Consider the following 17,441-nt stretch of genomic DNA (forward strand, 5'->3'; position numbering starts at 1 on the left):
TGTCACTCACATATATATTGAACAGGATTGGGCCCCAGCACCGAACCCTGAGGGTATTCCACTAGTCACCTTTCCTTCCTTCGAGCGACTTCCATTAACCACACACCCTCTGGCGTCTGTCCGACAGCCAGTTTCTGACCCAGTTCACCACTTTGGGGTCCTAACTTCAGCCCTTCAGGTTTGTTCAAACAGCCTCCTATGAGGAACTGTATCAAAGGCTTTGCTGAAATCCAAGTAAACTTACATCTAGCATATGTCCTCGATCCAGCTCTCTGGTCACCCAGTCAAAAAAATTCAATCAGGTTCGTTTGGCACGATTTACCTTTTGTAAAGCCATGTTGCCTCGGATCCTGTAACCCATTAGATTCAAGGAAGTACACTATCCTTTCTTTCAGCAACACTTCCATTATTTTTTCCATAACTGAAGTGAGGCTCACCGGCCTGTAGTTTCCTGCTTCATCCTGGGACCACTTTTATGAATAGGACCACATTCCGCTCTCCTCCAATCCCCAGGAATCACTCCCGTCTCCAAAGATTTGTTGAACAAGTCTTTAATAGGACTCGCCAGAACCTCTCTGAGCTCCCTTAGTATCCTGGGATGGATCCCGTCTGGTCCCATCGCTTTGTCACCTTCAGTTTTTCAAGTTGCTCATAAACCACTCTCCTCCGTGAACGGCGCAGAATCTACTCCATTTTCCTCGTGTAACTTTGCCAGACAATCTTGGTCCTTCTCCAGGATTTTCTTCTGTGAACACAGAACAGAAGTATTTGTTTAGCACATTTGCTTTCTCCTCATCACTCTCCACATATTTGTTCCCAGCATCTTTTAGCCTAGCAATTCCATTTTTTATCTTCCTCCTTTCACTAATATATCTGAAAAAATTTTTATCTCCCTTTTTTACATTTTTAGCCATTTGTTCTTCCGCCTGTGCCTTCGCCAAACGTATCTCTCTCTTGGCTTCTTTCAGTTTCACCCTGTAGTCCTTTCTGCTCTCCCTCTTCTTGGGGTTTTTTATATTTCATGAACGCCAACTCTTTTCGCCTTTATTTTCTCAGCCACTAGGTTGGAGAACCATATCGGCTTCCTTTTTCTCTTGTTTTTATTGGTTTTCTTCACATAAAGGTCCGTAGCCATTTTTATCGCTCCTTTACAGCTTAGACCACTGTCTTTCCACTTCTCTTATGTCCTCCCATCCAAACAGCCTTTCTTCAGGTACTTTCCCATTGCATTAAAGTCCGTACGTTTGAAATCTAGGACTTAAGTATCGTGCGTCTGCTCTCCACTTTAGCCGTTGTATCAAACCAAAACCGTTTGATGATCTGCTACTTACCCAGGTGAGCACCCACTCGAAACATTAGAGATACTCTCTCCATTTGTGAGGACCAGATCCCAATATCGCTTTTTCCCTTGTGGGTTCCGTCACCATTTGTCTGAGCAGAGCCTCTTGAAAGGCATCCACAATCTCCCTACTTCTTTCCGATTCCGCAGACGGAACATTCCAGTCCGCATCCGGCAGGTTGAAATCTCCCAACAGCAGAACCTCCTCTTTCCTTCCAAACTTTTGGATATCCACAATCAATCATATCCTTATCAATTTGCTGCGAATTGAGTCGGAGGTCTGTAGACTTACACCCACGTAGATAGAAGTTCCATCTTCTCTTTCAGAGCAATCCATATCGCTTCTTCCTCTCCCCAGGTCCCTTGCATTTCGGTCGCTTGGATATTGATCTTTACATAGAGAGCTACTCCTCCACCTTTATGACCATCTCTGTCCTTCCTAAAAAGATCCCAGGTCCCGGTATGTTTGCATCCCATCCATGTGATTCACTGAACCATGTCTCTGTGATAGCAACAATATCTAGATCTGCCTCTAACATCAGGGCTTGCAGATCATGAACTTTGTTGCTTAGACTGCGAGCATTTGTGGTCATCGCTTTCCAGCTATTTTTCAGCGCTAATCTCTTTTTTCGTATGGATTTTTGTGTCGTTTCACTTTCCGTTGCAATACTAAGAAATGAGTTGCTGATATTGCTTATGTTGCAGCCTTTACTAACTATCACATCTTTTTCCTTTGCTCGGGGTGGTCTCTATAATTGTCCTTCGTACATACACCACCCCCACCCTTCTAGTTTAAATGCCTAGAAAAATATTGTCTAAATTATCTCTGCAAGGTTTCTTTTTCCTGCGTGTAGTAATATGTAAGGCCCATCAGTGCAATATAGCTTCTTGTCCTTCCATGTATTTCCTCCCTCCTCCTATGCTACTGAAGCCTTCTTGATGACACCAGGCTCTGAGCCATCTATTAAAGTCCTCTGTGTTTTTTCACTCTTGCTCTCCCTTTCCATATGCAGGCATTATTTCAGAAAAAGCTAAAGTCTTTACATAAGTTTCACCGCCCTCACCAAGCTCCCGAAAAAGCTTTCTGTGCTGCAAGTGTGGAGTTGTTGGCCAGGTCATTTGTTCCCAGATGGATTACAACATCAGTGTTAAAATCCTTAGTTTCTTCCTTAATTATAGTCAGTATTTGCCTGGAACTCCTGGTAGCTGAGGATCCTGGAAGACATTTCACTATTTTGGTCTCCTCTCCCTGTGTTCCAAGGTTAATGCCTCTGATGATGGAATCCCCCAACAGTAATAGTTTTCTGTTTTTGGCTTTTTTATTTGTACTTATGGTGCGCTTGTTTTCTTGAGTTACCTTCATTGGTTCCAGTCCCACCTCCCTTCTGTTTTCTTGAGTATCGCAGTGCACTAGTGGAGCGAAGGAATTCTGTAGAGGTAATATTAGTGAAGGTGGATGTGTCTGTGTTACATGTCGCAGTCTTCCTGAGCCTACTGTGACCCATTTATTCCTGGGCTGTTTTATTCTTTGAGGTAGAGGTGGTAAGTTGGTATGATTTTGTGGAGTGATGGAAGCTGCTTTAATTGTATTCAATTCCTGTTTAAGTTTGCAGAGCTCCTCCTTAATACTGGCAAGTTGAAGACAGATGGGGCAAGCCTTAAGCCTCCAAATAGTATGTCTTGGAATTAAAGCACCACAGTGATTGCATAGAATAAAGGTCATCTTGATTGGTTGTGAAGTGACTTGATTTGAGTAGTCCTGATTATATGGGTCTCTATATATGAATAGTGGTCCCTGGGGTTGGTGGGACTATAAGTCTTACCCTTATTCCTATGAAGGGAAAGGGAAAGAGGAAATAAGATTTAACAGAGGAAAGAGAAGGGTTTATTTTTGTGCTTTTTTTTTTTTTTAGTAAGAAATAGGGATGAGAAGAGAAATTAGGCAGATATAATGCTGAAAACCAGTGAAAAGAGCAGAATATGAAATGCTGAGTAACTTAGCTTTTAGAAGTTCACAGGGCAGCCTTGTTCACAGCAATGTCCCAAAGATAATGCAATTAACCTTAGAAGTAAAACAGAGCCCCTCCCTTCTCCACCTAATCTGGATGTGGTGGCGATATCTGAGACCTGGCTCACAGACTCCCACGCGTGGGACATGGTCATACCAGGTTACAACTTGCTTCGTCGGGACAGGGAGGGCAAAATGGGAGGTGGGGTAGCATTATATACTAAAGATGACATTAAGGTCACCAGAATCACAGATGTACAGTACACTGGGGAATCCCTTTGGGTAAATTTGGCCAGAGGGAAGGACAAATGCCTATATCTTGGCGTGGTATACAGACCCCCAAAACAACAAGAAGACCTAGATTTGGAATTAATCGGAGATATAGAGAATATCACCTTGCGGGGGGACACAGTATTGGTAGGTGACTTCAACATGCCCGATGTGGATTGGGTCACGCTTTCCTCTGCTTCCGGCAGCAGCAGGAAGCTATTAAACTCTTTGAATGGAGCAGGACTCAGGCAACTGGTAATTGAGCCAACAAGGGATCAGGCAATTTTGGACCTGGTACTTACCAACGGAGAAAGTATCACAGAGGTCTCGGTGGGTGAAACTTTGGCCTCCAGTGACCACAATATGATTTGGTTCAATCTCAGGAAAGGTTTCACGAAATCTACCACATTGACCAAGGTTCTCAAGTTCAAGGACACAAATTTCCAGGACATGGGAGACTTCGTTCACCAGGCGCTACAAACCCAAGCAGATACCGACAGCGTGGAAGAAATGTGGTCAACTTTGAAAACCACCATACAGGAAGCAACAAACCGCTATGTTAAATCAGTAAGCAAACGAAGTAGGAACAACAAGCCACAGTGGTTCTCTATGGAGATCTCAGACCTCATCAAAGAGAAGAAAAAAGCATTCATCTCTTACAAACAATCAGGGACACAGGACTCCAGAGTAGATTATCTGACCAAATCAAGAGCCGTCAAAGCGGCAGTTAGAGAGGCCAAATTCCGCATGGAGGAGTCTCTAGCAAAGAATATCCAGAAGGGAGATAAATCCTTCTTCAGGTATATTAGTGACAGGAAAAAGAACTCAGGCGGGATAGTACGACTCAGAAAACCAGACGGAGACCATGTGGAGACGGACTCGGAAAAGGCCCAACTGTTAAATGAATACTTCTGTTCAGTCTTCACCCGCGAGGTGCCGGGAATCGGCCCTCAACCACATACAAGGATTAAATCAGTAGACCCGTTTAGTAATTTCAAATTTACACCCAGCAGCGTCTACTGCGAGCTGTCAAAAATCAAGGTCAACAAGGCAATGGGGCCTGACAACCTACACCCTAGGGTACTCAGGGAGTTGGGAGATGTCTTGGCGGAACCACTATCCGCGCTCTTTAATCTCTCCCTTAGTACAGGTAACGTCCCGATGGACTGGAAGACGGCTAACGTCATTCCACTACACAAGAAAGGCTCCAGGGTGGATATGGCAAACTACAGACCAGTGAGTCTCACTTCAATAGTGAGCAAACTAATGGAAACCCTAATCAAACACCAAATGGATAGGATCATGGACGAGGAGAATCTGCGGGATCCCCGCCAACATGGATTTACTAAGGGGAGATCGTGCCAATCCAACCTGATCGGCTTCTTTGACTGGGTGACGAGGAAGCTGGATGTGGTGAGTCCCTGGACATCATCTATCTGGATTTCAGCAAAGCATTTGATAGCGTGCCACACCGCAGGTTGCTGAACAAGATGAGTTCTTTAGGTTTGGGCGACACTTTAACAAAATGGGTTGGGAACTGGCTTGGAGGTAGGCTTCAGAGGGTGATGGTGAATGGCACTCCCTCCGAGATGTCGGAGGTGATAAGTGGAGTGCCACAGGGCTCCGTCCTAGGCCCGATCTTGTTCAACATCTATATAAGAGACCTGACAGAAGGGCTTCGAGGTAAAATAACATTGTTTGCCGATGATGCCAAACTGTGCAATGTAGTGAGCAAAAGCACAACAGACAAAAAAGCAATGACAGACGATATGGTGCATGACTTACTGCTGCTGGAGCACTGGTCTAGGTCCTGGCAACTCAGTTTCAATGCCAAAAAATGCAAAGTCATGCACCTGGGAAGCCAGAATCCATGCAAGATCTACACCCTAAATGGCGAGATCCTGACAAGAACTGTAGCAGAAAGAGACTTGGGAGTGATTGTCAGGGAAGACATGAAGTCGGCAAACCAAGTGGAGCAAGCTTCATCCAAAGCAGGCAATATTTTCCATTATTATTTTTTTTTTTTTTTTTTTTAGCAAGGCAAAATCATAGGTTGCATACGCAGGAGTTTCATCAGCCGTAACCTGAAGTCATTATGCCACTATATAGATCCATGGTGAGACCGCACCTGGAGTACTGTGTGCAATTCTGGAGGCCGCATTACCGCAAGGATGTGCTGAGACTGGAGTCGGTCCAGAGAATGGCCACCAGGATGGTCTCGGGACTCAGGGAGCTCCCGTACGAGGAGCGGTTGGGGAATTTGCAGCTCTACTCACTCGAGGAGCGTCGAGAGAGGGAGACATGATCGAGACATTCAAATATCTCACGGGCCGCATCAAGGTGGAAGAAGACATCTTCTTCTTCAAGGGTCCCGCGGCAACAAGGGGGCATTCGTGGAAAATCAGGGGCGGGAAACTGCACAGTGACACTAGGAAGTTCTTCTTCACTGAAAGGGTGGTTGATCGCTGGAATAGTCTTCCACTTCGGGTTATTGAGGCCACCAGTGTGGCGGATTTTAAGGCCAGATGGGATAGACATGTGGGATCTATCCGCAAAGATAGATAGTGAGGATCACTGGGGTGGGCAGACTTGATGGGCCTTGGCCCTTATCTGCCGTCTATTTCTATGTTTCTATGTTTCTATGTTTCTAATCAGCAGAAAACAATGGCTGAATACTAGTAAGACAGAAATATAGGCTCTATACCACCTAAAACACAGTATTTTAATCAAAAATGCAGGTTCTATCAGTGCTACCCTAAAACACAGGATTTATAACAGGATTTTCCCTACTTTCCCACAGGCACCAGGATTTAATTAGAGTTAACAAAGTATTGCCCTTTTTCCTATGAAGAGGAAGAGGAAATAAGATTTAACAGAGGAAAGAGAAGGATTTATTTTTTGTGCTTTTTTTTTTTTTTTTTAGTAAGAAACAGGGATGAGAAGAGAAATTAAGCAGATATAATGCTGAAAACCAGTGAAAAGAGCAGAATATGAAATGCTGAGTAACTTAGCTTTTAGAAGTTCACAGGGCAGCCTTGTTCACAGCAATGTTATATATATATATATATATATACATACACATAATTTTTTCCTTTATATATATTTCTAGAATTCTTTTGTCTTGATTATGGTAACCATTTATTGTTGACCTGTTTTGTTTATTTTTTATTTCTGTATTTTTGAAAATCTTCAATAAATTTTCAAGCAAAAAAAAAAAAAGAAATGTTGTTCTTATGATCTTATGTTCTTAAACAGAAATCAATGTACTGTACTTGTTTGGGAGTAAGAGAGTTCACTTTTGGCCCTGGACCTGCTCCCCCCTTAACCTTCACAGTTTTGCTTCCTTTTTATTGACAAATTAAACTCTGGTGCATGTTCCCCCTTCTTCTCATTTCATGTTATTTTGCATGCCTGACATGTCTGTTAGTACCTATTTGACCTCATTTTAATTCTCAGTTGTATAAACTGCAACATTTTTTCTTCACTGCCTGCCTTAATTGATTGCTTCTGGTTCTTAAAATGCAACTGAATAATACTGCTATGACAGTCGCTTTCTGATCTCCATTGATCTGTTTCTAAACTCTGGACACTAACAACAAAAACACAACACAACCTTTTGAAGCATCTACGATTTTCTTGAACATTCCAAGACAAAGCTGAGCAGAGAATAAGGACCAAAGGAAAGACACTTTCTTTTCAGACATCATGTGTGGTATTTTTTGCATTTCTCTATATGGCATTTCTTCCATTTTGTCCATGGCTTTAAGAAAAATATATTTTCCATTACACATATAATGAACAAGTCTATTTCCTTATACATCTGAATTCCAGCAGAGGTTATTTGTTTTCATTTCTGAAGGTTTATGAGAATGCTATGTGTGTGCAAGAATGTATCTATCATTATCCCTTATTAATTATTTTTATGTTTAGGTATCTACTCCAAATTTTCAAGACAAATGAAGAAGTTCAAGGGGATACTGATTGGTATTTGTTTTCCCATTCACCCATGTTTGCTAACACATGTGCATGTGTGTCTGAAAATGGGCTTCATACTTGGGTTTGTCTACAACAGAAAAGAAACTTGACAGTGGATAAAACTTCAAAACACACGTTCATGCTGTTTCTAACTTCTCCCTTACTAGGCAAATGTCTCCAAACAACAATTTCTCCATTTAAATGGTTTTCAGAATTCATAGACAAAATTCTCAGACAATCATTCAATATATTTTAACAATTAAGTTAAATCACTAGAGCTTTATAGGTCCTACCTAGCAGTACATTAATCAAGTCTACATTGAACCCAGAAATGACAACATGTGGGTTATCATACCTGAGAATCCATTTCAATGAGATAAAGAAAGACAACATCTTCTCTTTCTATTTTAATAGCTTTATGCAAGGGGAACTCTGTCTTTGATTTGATCATTTTATATAACAGCTGAGCACTCATACTGCTGAAGTCTTCTTTTCGTAAATCATCCTATAGACAATGGTGGACAAAAATAAACATGAAAAACAAATCAATGAATAGACTGGTTCAATTAATCTTAAAAGAAAGATGCTCTCAACGTAGCACAATTACATGACTACGCAAAAGCTGCTCTCGGACCAGAGTGGGCTGCAGAATACAACAGCAAGTCAAAGGAAAATATCACCACCAAGTCTTAGGTATAAGCACAACCCAATTTTTAATACACACATTAAATAATCTCCAGGCAAACTACTGATGCTCTAATGATGTGAAAAATTCTAACACATCAGTACTTCCTGGAAAAATATCCAAAAATCTGTTAAACTGTTTCCTCATAAAATATGTTTAAACATTAAAAATAAATCAGAGCAACCAAGTGCAAGAATTTTAGATTTATTTTTTTCCTGAGGTAATTATGCTTCCTTCTCCGTTTATGTAAAATGCATCTGTAATACTCCCAGATTTCTTTCTCCCCTCACCATCACAGTGTTTAAGAAACAGGAAAATCATACTTGACAACACAGAAGAACAGATCTGGCTTTAAAACATAACACATCATTACAAGATATTTATACTGAATGCTCAAAACACACACTCACTACTGATTCCAAGCCACGAGGGAATAAAAGAACTAGAAGGATTATGTAGCCAGAAAGGCTAACAATAATTGTATGCTTCCCACATTTCTGACAAAGGCTTGGATTCTCTAAACGGCGCAGGTTTTTTCGGCGCCAGTAGGTGCTCAATTTCCCCGTCCTGTCCCCATGAGTTTTGTCACTGCCGCTGTCCCTGCCCCATTCTTATAAGCTCTGCCTTAATCACACGCAAGCCTCGAACACTTAGGATTTTAAAGTGTTTGAGGCTTCTGCAGATGAGGACGGAGTTTGCAGGAATGGGGCAGGGACGGGACAGAAAAATGAGTTCCCGCAGGGACGGGATGGGAAAATTTGTCCCCATGTCATTCTCTAGCCCAAACTCAGTATAAAATGCCATTGAAACGATGCTTTTACCTGAGTTTCAAGGTGCCTACCAGGGCCTCAGTAGGTGCTTTAGGCTGCCTAACACCACTGTGTGTGTGGATAACACTGGAAGTGATGTTAGGAGGCCTAAAGTGCCTACGGAGATGCGATTCATATCGTAGGTAGGTTCTAGAAATGTAAGCCAGCAAAACCCTGGCCTACATTTCTGATGCCTACCTTTGCCAGAGGTGCGATTCTGTACCCGGTGCCATTGAGTGATTGACACACGATCAGCAGCTACTTTCAAGACGGCCACCAACAATGGTGCCAAATACAGAATCCAGGCCAAAATGTCAGCAAACTATACTACGTCTCCTTTAAATGAGGGAGCATTTTAAGAAATAGATTCATAGGTTCCATGATCCTTAATAATCAGAGTTAGATAAATAAGAAAGAACATCATTGAAAAGCAAACAAAAAGTCCACAATGCTGTTTAGACCACAATGCTGTTTTCTTTTTGTAAAGAATTAATGGTGCTTACCCAGTGACTGGCAATGATCTCAGCACAATAGTTCATCAGAGTACTTGCATTCAGCTCCTCTGCAGTCTGATAGAAGCGGATGCAGTTTCTTACATTAACCAGTGACATGACTCCCTTCTCACATCTGTACACAAAGAAATGAAAACATGGCACACTCATCAGGAAGGAAACTTGGATTGCACATGTGCAAATTATAAAAATAAAAAAAACGGATGGCTGCTTCAAGCTAGACGCGCTGAGCTGTTCGCATCGGGTTTGTTTCTAACTTAAGAATTTTCTTTGCCTTGAGCCCTGAACCAGCTTTGCGGATACTTACAAGCATGCCTAAGAGAAGAGGCCGAAACACTGCTGCTGTCTCGTGGCGTCCCGAAGTTCCCCCTCTTGGCAACATAGAACAATATCAATATTGTAACTGTCTTCTTTTCCTTTTCCTTTCCCTTATGTATCTGAGTCTGTCTGTTCTGTCAGTTTGTTTTTAACCCCTTTTAAAGCTGTATAATGAACTCTAGATCTATCTTATATTTTAATGTTACTCGCTTAGTATGTAATGAGCGATTTATCAAATTGAAATAAACGAAAAAAACAAACAAACAAAAAATAAACTCCTGAGGTGAATACAGGAGGTCTCTCGGGCGTCGGATGGAGGCCTGTTGAGGACACAGGGAGGCAAACCCGTTGCTGTTCCTCCAGGGCACGATGTCGCGCTGAGCCCCGATGCAAGGGCGCCGCCCCCACAACCTCAGGTCACCAGCTCTCCCAGGGGTGGGGAAACCCCGGAGCCCGTGGTGTTTTCTCCCTCAGAAGCAAGATTGGATCTGGGAGAAGGTTTGGAGGTAGGGGCTCATAGTCAAGGAGCCCTAACGAACATGTCTGAGGATAATCCAACTTTACAAGGGGGCGATATCCAGGAGGCAGGCCCTGAAGAATACCCACAAAATGGTGAGCACTCTACTATCTTACAGACTTCAATTTCTTTGGTTAAACCTGCAGTGGTAACCTTAGATTCCTTTTGGGATTTAATTGCTGGTTTTGTAAAGTCTACTAAATTTCAATACTTGGAAGAAAAAATTACAAAACAAACAAAAGAACTGAATGATTTAAGAAAAGAATTGACTGACTCAGATGCATCTATACAGAAAATTGAAAAGGAAATCTTCACATCTAAACAACTTCAAGAGACTCTGATTAAGGATAACACCAATTTGAGAAGGAAAGTTGAAATGCTTGAGAACAATTCTCGTAGTAATAATTTAAGGTTAATTAATTTTCCTAAACTTGAGAAGGTAAATCCTAGAGAAATGCTTAAGAGATATTTAGTGGAAATTTTAGAAGTATCAGAGGAAATGTTACCACCATTTTCACGTGTTTATTATTTGCCGATGAAAGCTTCTGTAGATCAGCAAAAAGAATTGAGTCAACAAACTTTAAATGTTTCAGAATTATTAGAGACATCTGATAAGGACTTAGCATTACCAGCAACCCTGATTATAACTGTGGCGCTTCCGTTAGATAAAACATGGTTATTAAGACTTTACTTTAAAAATAGACATTAAATTTTTCTTGGTTGTAAAGTACAGATGTTTCCTGATCTTACAAGGGAGACACAGAAGCGTCGCCGTGAATTTCTTCTTTTGAAACCTGGGGTTACATCTTTAGGGGCTACCTTTTATTTAAGACATCCATGCAAATGTATAGTGTGTTACCGTTCTGTATGTATTCTTTGAACCATCTCAATTGACAACTTTTGTAGCAATGTCTCGTCTGGATGGAGGAATATCTTGAACCCTATATATAATTATGAGATCTCATTTTCAGTGCTACAGCTTTAGCATCTTGCTAAAAATTCTTGTTTTCTTTAATTTTTCGCTATTCTAAAACGGATCTAGAAGGAGGACTTGAGCATAAATAGTTAAATAATGTTTTCTTTATTGGATGTAAAATTTATTTTATGATTTTATGTTATTATGACTATTGCTTTCTGTACAAGTGGTAAGCTTGAATTTAAATTGAAAATTAATAAAGAAATAATTAACATAAAACTAAAAAAACATGCACCTAAAACCTGAGGAGTTACATTTATTTATTTGGATTTTGGCTCATGCCTTTTCCAGTTGTAGCTCAAGGCAAATTGCACTAAAGGACTGGTTAAGTGGTTTGAACAATGGATTGCAAACCAAGGACACTAGGGATCAAATCTCACTTTTCCCATTGCCACTCCCTGTAACCAAAAGCATGCCATTTTATTTCCCATTTTGTCACTGTGTTAGGTGCCATCGACTCGTGTTCGAGTCCTAGCAACTTGAAGAATTACAGATCTAAAAAGAAATCTATTTTGTGCTAATCCGGTAATGGCCTCCAGCATCATCCCCTTGGTTGTTTTCAATATGTCCAGCCATCTGACTGCAAGTAACCTTCTTCACCAAGTTTCTTTGATCTTCCCAAACATGATGTTCTTCTCCAATGATCTTTCTATTCTGATGGTATGACCAAAATACGACAATCATAACTTCATCATCTAGGCTTCAAGTGACATAGCCAGTTTGATTTCTTCCAGAATCAATTTGTTAGCTCTTCTGGTCACAGCACCTTAAAATCCTTCTCCATCACCAAAGCTCAAATGAGTCAACCTTCTTTCTGTCTGGTTTCAATGGAGTGGCATAATTTTTTTTTTTTAAGTCTAAATCCATTTGGGTCTAAGTCATTAGTCGCCCAAAGTCAGAAACATCCAAAGTCCATTCTCGAAAAATACGTCCAAAATATATATTTTTTGAGAATTGTTTACTTGCATGTCCAGCTGTTTGATCGTCCAGACCGCTAAGTTATCTATCTTTATACCCCATTCTCGTCCCAAAAATCGTCCAAGTCAAAAACGCCTAGAACAAGACCTTTTGGACATGGGAAGGACCAGCAAAGTGATGGACTAGATACCCAGAAATGGCCAACACAAAAAGTGTGCCACATAAATATCTCACCACAACTCCCTTTTGGTCATGGTGAGGCCCCCCCCCAAACCTACTATACCTACCTGTCTACCACCCCAATAGCCCTTATGGTTGCAGGTGCCACCTATATGGCAGTACAGTAGGGTTTGGGGGGGGTTTTGGTGGATGCACATGTATAGAGTGATTTAAGGGCCTGGGTCCTTCTCTCTATGGTTCACTAGCCCACCCCCCAGACTACATAAGACATCTTTGTGCAGCTCTACTAGGCTTTCCTATGCCAGGTGCTTATGTTCTGGAGGCAGGTATGTACTTTTTTATTTTGATTTTTATGGTGGAGGGGGGGGTCAGTGATCACTGGGGGAGTGTGGGGGGTCTGTACTTTGTCCCTGCAGTTTTTATCTGGTCACTTTTGATACCTTCTGGGCAATTATACCTGTTTTTAAATCACCCAAGTCACAATGTATAAGTTCCGTCTAGGAAGTCTCATTGAACTTTCGATTATTGCTGCAGGACAACTAAGTCTACATCGGCCCACATCCCACCTACCTCTCGCCCTAACCACTCCTTCAAAAATGCCCATTTTCACTCTGGGCGCACAGCAGCACTGAAAAGCCTAAGCTGTTTTTAGATACATATAAAACCCATTTCGATTATTGGCACTTGGATGACCTGTCTTTTTAATCGTCCAAGTGCTGATTTAGGCGGGTTTTTAGACATTTCCATTTTGATTATGTACCTCATAGTGTCCAGCTTTCACATCCGTAATTGACCACTGAGAAAATGAGTGTGTGGACAAATCTGATCTTCGTTTGGAGTTTTATTTCCTTGCCTTTGAATACTTTGTTGAGAGCCTTCATTGAAGAGTGACCAAGTGCTATTCTAAGGAGTATTTCTTCCCTGCTAGTTGCTTCTTGTTGCTTCTTTGTTTATAAAAGAGCCCAGGAGATTGAAATCCTTTACAACTTCTATTCTATCGCCTTCAGGCTCAAAATCTTCATCATTTTCTGTGTTCATGATCTTCGTCTCAAGTGCTTATAATCAAGTTCTAATCCTATGTTATGACTTTCGGCTTCGATTTTTCTCAGTAGATACAGAATGTTGTCTTTGCTGCTGGCATGCATGGACAAAATAATCATATCAAAATCCAAATATTATAAGTGACTAGAGGAGTTGTTCCTTATCCTCCTCCATCAGTCAACTCACAAAACCAACTTAAAATTATAAATATTCCTATCACTACTGCTGTCAAAAATCATATACAACCCAAACCTAACCTCTTCCCTCCCAAAAATATCAATACCCCTGTGGAATGTATGGCATGAGAATCTTCTTCCCCCCTAGAAGTCATTTAAAACAAATCAGGAACACAACTTTATAAGTTCTTTGGAGCAGAGATTCACCAAACCTAAAAAAATAAAAAACTATTTGTATTATGCTCCTTGAAAAATCTGGAATAGCTCTACAGGCAAGGAAGTGAGATATTAAATATATCTCAGCAGATAACCCTCATCCTCTACAGCAAATATAAATGACATAACTTTTTCCCCATGTACTGCACAGCAGTTTCTCTTACTCTGATTAAATTCCACATCTGACTCAGACATCTGAATTAACAAAATACGAACCATGTCCAACACTAACATGGCTGTAATTAAAGCACAACTACTGAGTCCCTAACTTCAGAGTTCAGTTATTGGCACTTGCCTTTCCCTCAGAAGCTGCAGTTGAAAGCGATTAGCTAGTTTCATCAGCTCAGTTAGGAAGAGACATCATCTTCTCTTAGATAAAGCTCATCTGTATAGATCCAGCGTAGCATTGCCATAGTCACCTCGGCGTTAGCATCTGGAAAATCACATCACCAAATATTTTAAAAAGAGCAACAAATCAGGAAAAAATATCTACAGCCCAAAAATCATAACACAGAAGATGAAAGCAGAAAATGACCAACTGTCTCATTCAGATCTCCCAGTTGTACTACCTTGCAATATCCCAGCAGTAGAAGATTTATCCAAGTCAATTATTTTTTCTTTGTCTTTGGTTTTCTGCTTCCCTGGGCATAGAAGTAATAAGATTCTTTAGTAAACCAACATCTAGTCACTTCTCAGGACGAGACTAGTTCTATTTATTTACAGATGCTGTTTTGTAAACTTATAGTTTTACATTAGATGACTACGTACTAAACATTATTTTTGCCAAATTAACATACAACAAGATATGCCAAAACATTTTGACTATTTCCTGCAAGTAAGACCATTGACCTCTTTAGTCCTAGCTATCTGCAATTCTATGTAGTAAACAAAATGCACTTTAATATCTATGTACAATACTTAACTGGACTCAAAAAGCTCTTAGAAAATCCTTCAGGACTTATGTAAACTGTGGGCAGATAAGATTCAAGTTTTAAGTTTAATTAATTTTAATATACCGACTATCAACATGCACCTGGCCGGTTTACAATGCTAAAAATGAAAGGTTAAACGAAATTTTTGTAGGGGGGGGAATGTGAACATTAAATAGCAGAATGCACAGTTATTTACCGTAACAGGTGTTATCCAGGGACAGCAGGCAGATATTCTCACATGTGGATGACATCACCGACAGAGCCCCGGTACGGATACTTCAAAAGTGCATTGCCATTTTAAGACTTTCAGAAAGTTCACGATAGCTTGCACTGTGCATGCGCGAGTGCCTTCCCACCCGACGTAGGCACGCAGTCCCTCAGTTCAGTAAGCCAGCTAAGAAGCCAACCCGGGGAGATGGGTGAGTTGTGAGAATATCTGCTTGCTATTCCTGGATAACACTGTGCTTTATCCCAGGACAAGCAGGCAGCATATTCTCACATGTGGGTGACCTCCAAGCTAACCAGAATGGGATGCTGGGAAAGTTGGCCTTTAGGAAAATAAATGTTGTAATACTGACTGACTGAAGTGCCCATCCTATCTGGAGAAAGATTCCAGACAGTAATGTGAGGTGAATGTGTGAACCGAGGACCAGGTGGCAGCTTTACAAATTTCCTCAATAGCAGTAGATCTAAGGAAAGTTACAGAAGCTGCTATAGCTCTAACTTTATGGGCTGTGACACGATTCTCTAGTTGAAGTCCAGTCTGAGTGTAACAGAACGATATTCAGGAAGCCAACCAGTTGGAAATCGTTCTCTTGGAAACAGGATGTGCCAACTTATTAGGATCATAAGAGATGAAAAATTGGGGAGATGTTCTATACGGCTTTGTTCTGTCGAGGTAGTAGGTAAAAGCCCGCTTGCAACCCAAAGTATGAAGAGCCGCTTCTCCAGAATGAGAGTGAGGTTTAAGGAAAAACACTGGAAGCACAATCGATTGATTGAGATGAAATTCCGTGACCACTTTCGGGAGAAACTTAGTACGCAGGACTACTTTGTCATGGTGGAACACTATAAAAGGTGGATCTGCCACCAATGCTTGAAGCTCACTAACTCTCCTTGCAGAAGTGAGCGTGATAAGAAAAACAACTTTCCAGATAAGATACTTGAGATGAGCTGTCGACATTGGTTCAAATGGAGGCTTCATCAATCAAGTAAGAACTACATTGAAGTCCCAGACTATTGGAGGAGGCTTGAGAAGTGGTTTAACATTGAACAGTCCTTTCATGAATCTGGAGACCAAAGGATGAGCAGTGAGAGGTTTACCCTCAACTGGCTGGTGAAAAGCAGTAATAGCGCTGAGATGGACTCTGATAGATGTAGACTTCAGCCCAGAGTCAGATAAATGGAGAAGATAATCCAGAACTAGTGAAACTGAAAGGGATTGTGGATCCTAAAGATGGAGAAGACACCAAGAAGAGAAACGAGTCCACTTCTGCTGATAATATTGTTGAGTGGCTGGTTTTCTGGAGGCTTCAAGAATAGTTCTCACTGGCTGACAAAGGCAAAGATCAGTAGTATTCAGCCCGAGAGATACCAAGCTGTTAGGTGTAGAGATTGAAGGCTGGGATGCAGCAGTGTACCTTGACTCTGTGTAAGAAGAGAGGGAAATATTTGCAGAGGAATGGGTTCCCTGGAACTGAGCTGAAGTAGAAGGGAGAACCAGGGTTGTCGGGGCCACCGAGGAGCTACGAGGATCATGGTGGCTGACTCTTGCTTGACTTTGAAAAGAGTCTTTAGAATGAAAGGAGTAAGTGGAAACAAGTAGAGAAACTTGCGTGTCCAATCCAGCAGAAATGCATCCGCTTCTAGATGGTGAGGAGAGAGTAAAGTCTAGAACAGTCTAGATCGTGGGATACTGAGAGAGGGTGCTGGGATGTAATACAAGTATAGAAAGCAAACCAGGTAATAAGTATAGAAACCCAACCAGGTCGTGAATGTGCAAGACCGGAGGGTTAGGACTTCGGTGGGAAGATAAGACTTCAATGGGAAACCAAGGTGGCAAGGGGGCCCCTTCTGGTGAGTCAGACAGGTCGTGACCTGTTTGGGCCGCCTGCTGGGCAGGATGGACCTATGGTCTGACCCGGCGGAGGCACTGCTTATGTTCTTATGTTCTAGAACTAGGACAACTTCTTGTGGGGAGATGCAAACAAGTCCACTTGATGAGTGCCTCACAGAGCAAATATGGAATGGAGAGCTGCAGAGTTGAGTGTCCATTCATGAGGTTGGAGAATTCCACTGAGCTTGTCCACCAAGCAATTCTGTTCCCCCTGAATATAGACTGCTCTCGGTAGATGTTTCGAGCAGTTGCCCACAGCCAAATCTTTTGAGCTTCCTGGCAAAGGAGGAGAGATCCTGTACCTCCTTGCTTGTTTATGTAATACATAGCTACCTGATTGTCTGTGCTTAGCAGGAGAACTTGATTCCCGATTAGGTGCTGAAAAGCTTTGAGAGCATAGAAAATTGACCTGAGTTCCACAGATTGATGTAAAATTTTCACTTTCTGGTGGAC

The 17,441-nt window shown here is 41.4% G+C and overlaps 1 protein-coding gene across 1 annotated transcript in view; it reads right to left on the reverse strand.

Moving 5' to 3' along the window:
* ANKFY1 (ankyrin repeat and FYVE domain containing 1) overlaps positions 1-17,441 on the reverse strand; it is a 107,629-nt gene that overhangs the window by 71,331 nt on the left and 18,857 nt on the right. Inside the window, 4 exon segments of the mRNA XM_033921181.1 lie at positions 7,948-8,097; positions 9,590-9,713; positions 14,236-14,294; positions 14,297-14,373. Coding sequence (XP_033777072.1) covers positions 7,948-8,097; positions 9,590-9,713; positions 14,236-14,294; positions 14,297-14,373 — 410 coding nt within the window.

Source organism: Geotrypetes seraphini, chromosome 15, assembly GCF_902459505.1.
Source record: "Geotrypetes seraphini chromosome 15, aGeoSer1.1, whole genome shotgun sequence".
NCBI lineage: Eukaryota > Metazoa > Chordata > Amphibia > Gymnophiona > Dermophiidae > Geotrypetes > Geotrypetes seraphini.